Raw genomic sequence first — 13,068 nt, 5'->3', positions numbered from 1 at the left:
TAGTGAATTAGTAATTAAACTAGACAAAAAGTGAGCAGGGCTCACTAACTCCTACATATTTCCAAGTTCTAAACATGAAAAAAAGAAATATTTTCTCTGAAAATCCACTTATCGAAATCAAACCTTGCACTGCACCATTCCTATTGGTACAGAAACTGTACTTCCAGTTTGAAAAGAATCCATGAAAAAAGATTTTAAGTTAAAGGTTGCACAAATGTTGAAGCAATAAAATATCCAAATTCAAAACAAGAAAAATATCATATATTTTTTTCCAGAAAATACACATATCAAAATTAACCTCTGCACTGCACCTCTTCTATTAGTATCGAAACTGCTCCCTAAATTTGAAAAGAATCCATGAAGTAGTTTTCATGTTATAGGTCAAACAAATGTTTAAGTAAACAAATGAAAAAGGCCGTATTTTGTCAGAAAATCCGAATATTGAAATCAAACTTCGCACTGCACCTCTCCTATAGGTATAAAAAGTGTTCAAGTTTGAAAAGAATCTGTGTAGTAGTTTTCAAGTTATAGGTGGCACAATAAAATGTTGTCCTCGGAAGGGTGGATGGACGGAATTCCTATAACTATATATAAAACTATATACCCTTTTAGGTCAGGGGTATAATGTTTCTTGAAAGTAAGTTGTGTAGAGGTAGCAATATACTCTTAACTCTCTATACTTCTCTCGCTCTCTCTTCCCCCCCCCCCCCCCAATATTTTAAGAATTTCTACTTTTTTATTTCAACCACCTGCGCCTTAGCCTTTTAAAATACTAGACATATCAACTAGACAGCACCTCACACTCCTAGTCTATGTTCATGTGTATCAAATTGAATGAGCGCTGTTGTTGATCATAAGAGTGAGTGAGTATGGTTTTACGCCGCTTTTAGCAATATTCCAGCAATATAATGGCGGGGACACCAGAAATGGGCTTCACACATTGTACCCATGTCGGGAATAGAACCCGAGTATTTAACCACAAGGCTACCCGATCGCACTGTTGTTCATAAGAATGTGGGCCATTGGCCCAAATTCACAGCATACAATTGGTCCAACTATGCAAGGTAAGAACTTGGTGTAGTTTAAGAAATACAGAACATTTGGATATATCCTAAGATTTTTGGCATGATAAATGTACATAGCAAGGTTTTTAATTACCTTCACAATGGATAACAAATTTGTTTTGTACATATCTTTCTTGTAACATACTGTATTTAATAAACAAATCAATATAAAATGGTACTCATCCTCCACAACATTTGCATTACAGTACAAGCAAATCCTTTCATGTCTTGGAATATTTTAGTACCATTGCGTTTCTATGGGCAATGGAACGGAACTGGGACAAAGCTATTCTAAATTTTGCAATGGTAATTTGCTTCAGATATAATTCATCATTGAGAAGTGGTTTAAAAGAGGAATAAATTAGTATTTTAGAATTGTTTGACAATGAAGATGCCAGTCCTGTTCTAAAGCACAATTAAGTCTTATAAATTCTGAAATACACGCTTCTCGTAATGGAACATTTTGAGCTTGAGTGAAGCAAGTATAATCAATTTTTCCCCAACCCATGTATAGGCTACGTCTCCACTGTGTGATATAGGCTAGATCTATACAATCCCGTACTTACCTAATATAGAAAATGAAACTTGGAATTTTTGAGCTGTATCTGTTGTTCCATTTGCCATACAATGTGAAAGTTTGAGATGTGCTGATATGGAAACATAGGTGTTTCCCTCATCCGAGTCGTAGTACATATTCTCTGTGATGGCATTGTACGGGTTGTCAACTTCATGGAGGTATAGGTGGTCACACCTACAATGAAATAAACACATATATAAAACAGAGCAAAGAGAGCAATGTCAGATACACCAGCACACACAGAGCATTGTCACAGATACACCAGCACACCCAGAGCACTGTCACGGATACACCAGCACACCCAGAGCATTGTCACAGATTCACCAGCACACCCAGAGCATTGTCACAGATACACCAGCACACCCAGAGCATTGTCACAGATACACCAGCACACCCAGAGCATTGTCACAGATACACCAGCACACCTAGAGCATTGTCACAGATACACCAGCACACCCAGAGCACTGTCACAGATACACCAGCACACCCAGAGCATTGTCACAGATACACCAGCACACCTAGAGCATTGTCACAGATACACCAGCACACCCAGAGCAATGTCACAGATACACCAGCACACCCAGAGCATTGTCACAGATACACCAGCACACCCAGAGCATTGTCACAGATACACCAGCACACCCAGAGCATTGTCACAGATACACCAGCACACCCAGAGCACTGTCACCGATACACCAGCACACCCAGAGCATTGTCACAGATATACCAGCACACCCAGAGCAATGTCACAGATACACCAGCACACCCAGAGCATTGTCACAGATACACCAGCACACCCAGAGCACTGTCACAGATACACCATCACACCCAGAGCATTGTCACAGATACACCAGCACACAAAGAGCATTGTCACAGATATACCAATATGCCTAGAGTATTGACACACCTATTCTGAAACTAAGTAACCCGTACCATGACATTAACCTTATTAGGCCTAAGTGTAGTTTATGCTCAGTCATTCAAACAATTCAAGTACCAGGGATACTCTTATATACAAACAGTATAGTTCATATAGTAATATAATACATTTCTTGTTTGCTCTCAAGATTGTCTTATCCATAACATTCTTTTTATTTTTAAGCACTGTCAACAACCTACTTCTCAACTCGTTTTCTCAAAATTCAAAACCTGTCCTCTCACTGGACTTTTTGCACCTTTGTGGGCGGAACCGAACAGGTCAAGTGCTTCATTAGAATCACAATTACTTAAGTATATCTGTAAACTACTAAAAAAATTAAATAACAAAAACAAGATCTTCCCTACAAAGTCCTTTTGAACAAAAATATGAGAAACAAGCATAAATAACTGAGGTATGTTTTGTAACTGCTTAGAGATCAATAGGGGGACACTTGGAAAATGACAATCCTCATTTTATAATATGAGCTCATTTCACCAGCATGAACATCAGACCTTTACTGCTACTAAAACAACAAAGAATTCACCAAATATTGTAAATTTTACACTGTTTGAAGAGTGTAACAAAGTATTTCTAACACAACACACATCCTGGTAGATATTTGTGTTAAACAACATCACGCCATGACCCACATGGCTTGATTACTTAACATTGCTCACTTTCACAGGCCTGGTAATGGTTACTGTGGATGCTGCTGAGAGCATCAGCTGACTCAATAACACCAAAGATTAAAACAATGTCTGCTGCCATCACAAGGTGAGTCTGTGGAATGCACCAGCTGCCCTAATAAATAGGCTGTAAATGTGCCACCCTCATAACGCCTGACTGGGGAATATCACTCAAGGAATAATGGTCATGAAACATCTCAGTCGGGAAATAACACTGTAACAGCATTGGAATCTCAATGTTGTTACTTCAATGGGATGTTAACTGCAAAATTAATTGTCCGTAATATTTGTCTTGACAAAATAATAATTATCACCCACCACTTCAAAATAAATTTTGTTTTAGGGTCCACTGGTCATATTTCCTGATTATGTTAGAGGTGTAATATTTAACTGTGCAAAATAACACTTGGACCTTTTGAATATGCTTTTATATTGATAATGAACACTTAAATTTATCCATGATATATACACAAATATTATTGTATTGTTATTGCATGTAACTTGTTGACAGTGTATATCAATATTATTATCATTTAACAGTCTTTAAGGGTCAACAGTGTACAAATTTGAACATACTGAATGTAATCTTCAACTCTATATTTAAATAGTATATTTAAGGTATATATTTAAAAATCATTGCACGAATATATATTTTCAAATATTGCAAAAAAGCTCAAGTTTACATGCTTATTACATCTGATGTAAAAATGAAAAGTTTGTATTGCATTGAAGTCGAAGGCCTTTCTGTTCAAGTTCATATCCCAATTGCGTAGATCGATACTCATGATGTCAATCACTGGATTGTCTGGACCAGACATAATTACTGACAGGCCACCATCATATAGTTAGAATATTGCCGAATGTGGCGTTAAACAAACAAACAAAGACTTCAGAAAATCCATATTCTTGTTGGTAGTCATATGATTCCACTTTTCAAAATAAATGCGTCCCTAACAAAATGGACTGCCTCTGTGGTCTAGTGGATGGAATATCTGCCCAGAGAGAGGACGGTTGGATAGTTTGATTCCCCGACACATGTTAAAAGATGGTACTTGTTGTTGCCCTGCCTATTGTTCAGCATTAATAATATACTTAGTCAAATTAAAAACTTCACATTTTTAGAAGTAATCCCATATATGATATACAACGGACAAATATATCAGAGAAGGTAATTTTTAATCTTTAATGTCCAAAGAAGGATTTTAATTAACGGTGGTAACCATAATTTGTTCCAAGCACCTACGGTATTCGGTAATAACATCAACAGTTTAAATCATAAGTCCCAAGCACGAGAATCTGATGGCACACAAGTTCAGTAGCGTGTATGGCCACCATGTGCGTTGACAACTGCCACACAACGCCTCCGCATGGACCTTGTGATGCTTGTGAACACATGATTGGGAAGACGACACCATTGTTGCTGCAAAATGGTGCCAAGATCTTGCGAACTCTGTGGTTGGTTCTGGAGAGTGCGCAGACTTCTGCCAAGAGCATCCCAGACGTGTTCGATGGGATTGAGGTCGGGAGACCTTGACGGCCAGTCCATGACGTTGACTCCCGCATTCTGAAGGGAATTTCTTGTCAAAATTGCTGTCTGGGGTCTGGCATTGTCGTGTTGGAAGATCAAAGGGGGTCCAAGTGCTGCCATAAAAGGCAGAAGTTCTGGTGCCAGTACCTGGTCGCGGTAAGCAGCAGCTTTGAGGTTGCCACGGATGACAAGAAGCCTGGAACGTGCATTGTCACAGAAAGCACCCCACACCATGACACTTCCACCTCGAAATCTGTCAACTTCCTGTACACAACACTAGGCGTAACATTCATGACGGCGCCTCCACACCCTCGCCCTACCATCAGCAAATCGAAGATTAAATAGGGATTCATCACTGAAGACGACTTGATTCCAATCCCTCTGAGTCCATCGTAAGTGTCACTGTGCCCACAATTGATGTTGACGTCTGTGTAATTGAGTCAGAATCGGCGTGCAGTAGGGCCGTCGTGCTTGAAGGTGAGCAATTCTCAGATGGTTTCGAACAGTTTGCGCACTCAGTCTACCCCTAAATAGTTCATTCATGGTTGATGTAGCCGTCAAAAATCGGTTACGGAGGTGACGAAAGACAATCTGCCGATCCTCTGCATGTGACGTCACACGTGGTCGACCTGGCCGAGGGCGATCAGCGCGGTGGTACCCGTTTGCTGAAGACGCGCCTGTAAATCATAAACAGTCCGTCGACTACAACCCATCGTCCATGCGACTTCAGCTACGGACGTTCCCGTCTGCAACATGCCGATGGCACATTCACGTTGCTCATTTAAAAGGCTTGGCATGACAAATGGCCGTAAAGACTTTTGTTTTCTTGTGTTTTTTAATTTTTTTTAATGATCCGAGTATGGCTGAAAACATGTGCGGTATTAAGGCCACGTGACCAGTTGCATGTGAAAAAACAGTTTTGCTACTATAGCGCTGTGCACATGATTTTGATCGATTCACCTGCACAAAAACGGGAGTTATCTGAAGACAATACGTGGCCATTACTGTTTAAATACACAATATGGGCCCACAATGATAACTGGTCAAAATGTTAAAATTTTAGGATTGTGAAGTTTTTAATTTGGTTCAGTATATTAAGGGAATAAAACTAGCACTGGACGGCTCGGGGTCAGTACACCGTGTTTGAGTGGGGTGTTTATAATACTAAAACTGCAGCCTGGTATCTCAGTGGGCTAGCACTATAAAAACTAATACAAGCAGCCACACACACTTTCACCTCACCCGAACCTAATGATAAGGTCTGTGCCCACTCACCAGGCCTCAAAGTTTAAATTTTTACCAAGTAGCCATATGACTACAAGTATATTTTTCCAGGTAGCCAGTGGTAAAATCAAGACGCCAAGCCAATATTGAAGGTAGCCAAAAGCATTTGAAATTATCTTTTATCAAATGACTAATAAGATATGTACATGCTTATAGCACTAGTCTTGGAATTGAATATTAGTGGAAACTGTACTTGATTTTTGTTACTTGTGACTTAAACAATAATGCAATTTATGTTACTAGATTATATAGGTATATCCTTGCTTATCCACTGAGCATTGTCAACTAAAATAAAGTACCAATTACATTAATATTTATGTATTTCAGTTCACTGTCGACTTTAGGAGGAATTATAGAGCAATCATTAGCAGATGTGTTTTCCAAGATCAGCTGTTATTTAATTTTGTGTCTACAGATGTGTAGCAATAGAATTTAGTTGCCACAAGATATTTTTCAAGGTAGTCATTTAGCTACCTCTGAATTTTGGACAGTAGGCAACCTGAAATTAAGGTCGCATTGGTGACTGTTTTAGTCGCAACTTTGAGGTCTGCTCACAGGTCATTAAGATCATCAAGAATGAGGTAGAACATGAACACATGAGCTCCAAGAATTAAAAATACTCCATTCCTTTATTTCCCAACTGTGCAATACAATACCATTAATCTTCTAAGAGGAAGTAATCAGGAAACTCTTTCAATTCCGTTCAAAGTGGTAAACAAGAGTCCCTGTTACACAGCCAGTGCTGATTGAGCTGTCAAACTGGGTTTGAGTGCACATCATAAATTTTAAGAATGCCTGATGAATCTGTGTGTTGAGAAGCCCCAATTACTTCCCCAGCAGGATGCCGACAATAACCCTCTCCAGGTGATTACCCAGCCATGGGCTGAAGCACCTGTCTCCAAATTTACCACACAACTTGACACCATATCTCTTGCTTCCAAAAACACCCAATACCTTCCATCATAAAATGTTAATCTCTTGCTAACATACACACCATATCCCTTGCTTTCAGACACCAACCCTTGCTTCCAAAGACACACAATTCCTTGTTTCCAAAGAGACCTTAGCCCTTGCTTCCAAAGAAACTATAACCTATGGTTCCAAAGGCATCAAATCCTGCTTCCAAAGGCACAATAGTCCTTATTTTCAAAGACACCATAGCCCTTTCTACCAAGCCACCGTAACCTTTGCATCGAAATACACCACCATTGTTTCCAAAGACACCAACCCTTGCTTGTACGGTAAATATACCATCCCTTGTTTCCAAAGACACCAACCCTTGCTTGTACGGTAAATATATCATCCCTTGTTTCCAAATACAGCCAACCCTTACTTCTTAAAACACCAACCCGGTCTTCTAAACCCGCCCTTACTTTTAACACACCAACCTTTGCTTACAAAGACACCAATCCTTACTTTTAAACACACTGACCCTTACTTCTGAACACACTGACCCTTACTTCTAAACACACTGACCCTTACTTCTGAACACACAGACCCTTACTTCTGAACACACAGACCCATACTTCTGAATACACAGACCCATACTTCTAAACACACTGACCCTTACTTCTGAACACACTGACCCTTACTTCTAAACACACTGACCCTTACTTCTAAACACACAGACCCTTACTTCTAAACACACTGACCCTTACTTCTGAACACACTGACCTTTACTTCTAAACACACAGACCCATACTTCTAAACACACTGACCCTTACTTCTGAACACACTGACCCTTACTTCTAAACACACTGACCCTTACTTCTGAACACAATGACCCTTACTTCTGAACACACTGACCCTTACTTCTAAACACACTGACCCATACTTCTGAATACACAGACCCATACTTCTAAACACACTGACCCTTACTTCTAAACACACTGACCCATACTTCTAAACACACTGACCCATACTTCTAAACACACAGACCCTTACTTCATAACACTTCACTCCCTATATTTCCACAATGTTCCTCATGTCAAGTCTTCCCTTACCCCCACCCCGAGACCTGTCCTCCCTCCCTCCCTCCCATTCCTCATGTATAATCCATAGCATGGTGGCCTCCTAAAGAGAGAGACATTAATGTTTCAGGGAGCTGGTAAAGCCAGCATAAAGCGGGAGGGTAGAGCAGTGTGCTGAGAGATGTACATTACCAGCTTGTAGCACTCCCATCACTCACTACGCAGGTACAGTCACGGAGGCATGAATGGAAGACAACCATATAATATTCAAGGGACAATCTTTGTTCGAGACAGAACATTTGAAAGGGAGCGCCAAAGAAACATCTTTGGTCCCATCTTCATTATTGTTTAGGGCATCAAGGGTGAACAAAGTGTTTTGGAGTGAGTGAGTTGTGTTTAACGCTGCTTTTAACAGTATTCCAGTTATATACCAGCGTGTCAGCTTAACGCGGGAGAAAACCACAAAGTGATGCAGGTCTTAGAGGTTTACCACTTCAGTGAAACCCACGAGCACGGGTATGGTGCTGACAAACCTAGAAACATAATCGGGGCGAACCGGGATTCAAACCCACAATCATAGGTTTCTGGAGTGTCCAAGGGAAGCAACTCTGAACAGCAAATAGCGAAGCCTTAGACGACAAAGTTACTTTTGTTCCAGTATGTATTTGAACTATAATTTTTTCAACTGAAACTCTTCAGAATATTAATGGTTGGTTGGTCCCTTAGACTGACACATTGTACGGAAATATGCAAGTATTAATTTTTTTATAAATGCAATAAAGGAACCTAGAGTCTCTTAGAGCAGAAAATGAGGATGGTAATAATTAATTCAATAAAAAATCTGAGAAAATATTAAAACAGTTTTTTTGACTAATCAACAATGTCAGTATCAACACTGAAATTTATCAGTGATGTTCTGACATTACTGAAACATAATCAATCATAAAAAGCCACGCCACCATGCAGTAAGGGAGACAAATCTGAAAGTTGGACACAACTTGTGCGATATTCTCCATGTGTAGGCAATTAACACTTCCCATGCCTCTTGTTGACAGAAATAGCTGTGGAGCTGTGTAAATTAGGAGGCTTTTTGCCTTAAGTGCTTCAATAATTAGGGGTTAAATCTACAGGGGCTGATCCCTGGGGAGAAAATCAGTGGGTGTCTGTGTTTATACACGGTTTTATTGTCCATCTGTCATAACCTCTAGTAGTCACACCATCTAAAGTTGATCCCTTCCATATTGCAAGCTCAGTGCTACAGTTGCGATACTCTATAGTCTGGAACAGGTAATTTAAGGTACCGACGTTTACTACAATATCTGAAAAACTATCGGACCTACTCCAGTCAAAGTTGGTATGAGATTAGTAAACAGTCATACATAACTGGATATTACATTTAATGACAATCGGTGCATGAATAATCTGACTATTTAGCTATCACTATATTTCATCACTGGGCCATATGACACAGTTGAACCAATCAACTCAACTCGAAAGGGTGCACGGGAATCATGTGCGCACAAATACGGTGTTAGCGTTGGGCGTCTCAACGTGCGTGATTCCCGAGAACCTTTTCGAGTTGACTTGATTGGTTCAACTGTGTCATGTGGCCCTGTGACGCAGGGGTAGGATTATGCAGATGGCCGTTTCAATGAATGCTCGTTCCACCCGTGACGAACAGATCTGGTTGTTGATGAAATAAAGTTTTTCCTCCCTTGAACCTTTCGAAACTGAATAAGTGCTCCAGATAATTGTTCAACAACATGAGTACACGACTGGTCATTATCAGAAGTGATAAGTACTAGACATACTTTTTTAAACCAATAGGGGCTGTCGGATAGCCTAGTGGTTAAAGCGTCATGGGTAAATGACGACATGGGTACAATGTGTGAAGCCCATTTCTGGTGTCGCCCGCCGTGATATTGCTGGAATATTGCTAAAAGCTGCTTAAAACCATACTCACTCACTTTTTAACTAATAAGTACCGTATTGCTGTTTGTAGAACTGACGAGTACAAGTATGATATTGCACCGCCATCATTCAAAGACCTTGTGCTGTACATTCAGATTTTGGTGCCAAACTAACGTAACTATACCAAAGACTAGAGAATTTGAGTGAGTCATTAGCCAATGTCAATGCAGTATTTGGAAGAAATCCATTTGCTGCTGACACAAATTGATGCATTTCCGATTTAAGAGGAAGGTAATGCCTGATATGGCAAACGAGAAGTTAAATGATGAAGAGTGAGTGAGTGAGTATGGTTTTATTGCCATATTCCTGCAATATCATGGGAGGGACACCTGAAATGAGCTTCATTGTAGCCATGTAGGGTATCGAACCCACATCTTTGGCGTGACAAGCGAACGCTTTAACCACTGGGCTACCCATCACCCTGTTTTAAAGAATGTTCTTTACAGTAAATAGACAAGGTAGAGTAGCAATTAATCACTAGCGAGTTACGTCCGTGCATTTGATATATTTGTAATTTGAAATCCTTCCAAGTTTTCATCCATACAATACGATACGGCATCCACCCAACTGACCTTTACACACTGCAGAATTAATTTCCAAGACCAGTTGAAGACATGTATTCATATCTCCATGGACAACAGGGCCCATGCAGAATTAATTTCCAAGACCAGTTGAAGACATGTATTCATATCTCCATGGACAACAGGGTCTCAATTCACACCAGTTCAGCACTGTATAGATCAAATCAAGTTAAAGACTATGAGCATGTCAGTCAAAACAAGATTGCATAAGGAGACCTGATTTCCTGGACACTTACAATACCAAGGATCAAGAATCTTACTGTACAAGAACTCCCATTAGTGACAGGGTACAAACATAGGTCATGTATATGGCACAGAGATAAGAACATGGCAAATGAATATCCCTAACATAAAAGCATGAAAAGATGAATGTGTCTCTCAGATCCTTGAGAATAAATGAAAATTTAATCCAACTCAAGTCTAGAATGATTAGGGAAGTGTAGATTGCCTCATTGCTAGGCCATTGAGCATTGTTCTGAGCATTTGGATTTTAGTTTGTGTTTTGTAGATATATATTTTTCAGTAAGATAACTTTATTTTTGTGACTAAATGTGATTCCAGATTCCAGGGGGCCTGAATACGTTGATCCCCAGCAATCTACATACTGGCTGTCAGAGATCCTTGAACCCCTGGAGGTCTGAATTCCTTGATCCCCAGCAATCTACACACCTTGAACACTGGCTATCAGAAATCCTAGAATCCCTGGAGGCCTGAATTCCTTGACTCTTTAGCACTCTCCGTTGCTTGACCTCTGTCAGACCTTAATTCTTCCTACGATCAGCAAAATTCCAGTAACCACTGTCGACATTGGCTCTGATGGACAGTTACAGAGGTATGTACCAATCCTTCAGTGTTACACCATGGCCATCATAGCCAGTTAGGTAGTAACAAACTGTTATTTCCCTACCAAGTCAGGCTCTGGTCAGATAATTAACCCGACAAGGTACAAATAACAGTATTAGTGAATAATTCCCATTGATGAAAAGTAGTGGTCAGTGAAGATTAAGGAAGGGTTTCTTCTCCTAATGGCATGCCTCAGTCGCTCGTGTTGTGTTATTTGAATTCCCTGTCAGGTTTAACAAGGCTAATTAAGTGCAAGACCGGATAATAAAGGAGTAATTTGCCAGTTAATACCACACATTCCATACAGTCTCTCTATGGCCAACTAGAGACTAGAAAGAGGTGTAATAACTTAACATATTTACTGCTTGGCTAGTTACTGTAACTTCTTTACAAACAGATGGGATAACTAGGTTTTGTATGAAGCAAAAATAGAGTGTATATTGTAACTCCTTCTTGAAATCAAAACCTAAATGATATAATCTTATAATGTTTACTCAAAAAGTTACTTAATTCATTTCAGTTATTCTTACTAAAACGTCCTATAGTTTACACTTATTGAAACCATAAGAATATTTTTAGATGATTGAAAAGTTAGTCTACATATATGCAGGACAGGTATGTCAAAAAAGAATTGTTTCAGTATATATTTTTATATACATTATCCATTTTCCCTGACAACTTCAGAAGTCACAAAAAATTCTGCTATACAAGTGAAATTATGTTTTTAGGTTATCGGAAACACAAGCATAATTTTGTTTTGCCGAAAACGCTGATGTCTGTACCAGATGACACACATCCATCACAGACAATGATTCAGACTCTTTCCCTGTGCACTGACTACACCTTGTACTTCATGCCCTGAAACAGTTTCCATGGTGTAGTAGATGGAGCGGCTGCCTGGAGTGGAAGGTTGGGAGTTTGATCCCCTAAAAGAAGTTACAAGATGGTACTTGTTAGCCTAGCTGCTGTTCAGCATTAGGACTGGCCACTCCAAGGGTCAGAAGAATATGTCTTAGTGAGGCATCAATGTTGAACTGCAGGATATGAGTGAAATAATCTTGAGTGCAAAGTTAAACCCCACTCCACCTCTGTTCACCACCTCATGCCCTCAAACTTCACGACCAATTACGTGGTGTATTGGATAGAGCATCAGCCTGGATAGTACAAGGTCTGTGGCTGGATCCCTGGCCAAGTCATACCAAAAGACATTAAGAGATGGTACTTGTTGTTACCCTGCCTGCCATTCGGCATTAAGGGGCTAAAACAAGAACTGGTTGGTTCAGAGTCTGTATTCTGTGTCTGAGTAGGGTATCTATGTTAAACAGTGGCATGGTATCTCACTGGGCTAATACTATAAAACTGGCATCCATCCGGACAAGCAGTCACACACACATGTGAAGGCATGTCGATATATAAGTACAATAATCTTGGACGCGACGTTAAACTCCATTTCACCTCGCCTCACCTAAAACCCAAACCTTTCTGCCAAGTTCGGCACTCTTTATAACCCTGACAGTCGATTTACTGAAGCATATTGTAAGTGGCACATGCAGGGTTAAGTAGGGCTCATCTCTGACTAAAGTGGCACACACAGGGTTAAGGAGAGCCACTCTGCCTGACAGGTGTCAAAACAAGTCAGACATTC

General features: G+C 40.0%; 1 protein-coding gene across 1 annotated transcript in view; it reads right to left on the bottom strand.

The window, feature by feature from the left end:
- The window catches only part of LOC139454373 (suppressor of tumorigenicity 14 protein homolog), a 67,830-nt gene that overhangs the window by 19,799 nt on the left and 34,963 nt on the right, over window positions 1–13,068 (bottom strand). The window contains exon 4 of the mRNA XM_071236032.1: window positions 1,631–1,815. Coding sequence (XP_071092133.1) covers window positions 1,631–1,815 — 185 coding nt within the window. The remainder of the gene's footprint in view (window positions 1–1,630; window positions 1,816–13,068) is intronic.

Source organism: Haliotis cracherodii, unplaced genomic scaffold, assembly GCF_022045235.1.
Source record: "Haliotis cracherodii isolate W230 unplaced genomic scaffold, xgHalCrac1.p SCAF_10, whole genome shotgun sequence".
Classification (NCBI taxonomy): domain Eukaryota; kingdom Metazoa; phylum Mollusca; class Gastropoda; order Lepetellida; family Haliotidae; genus Haliotis; species Haliotis cracherodii.
This window is presented reverse-complemented; position numbering and strand designations above follow the sequence as displayed.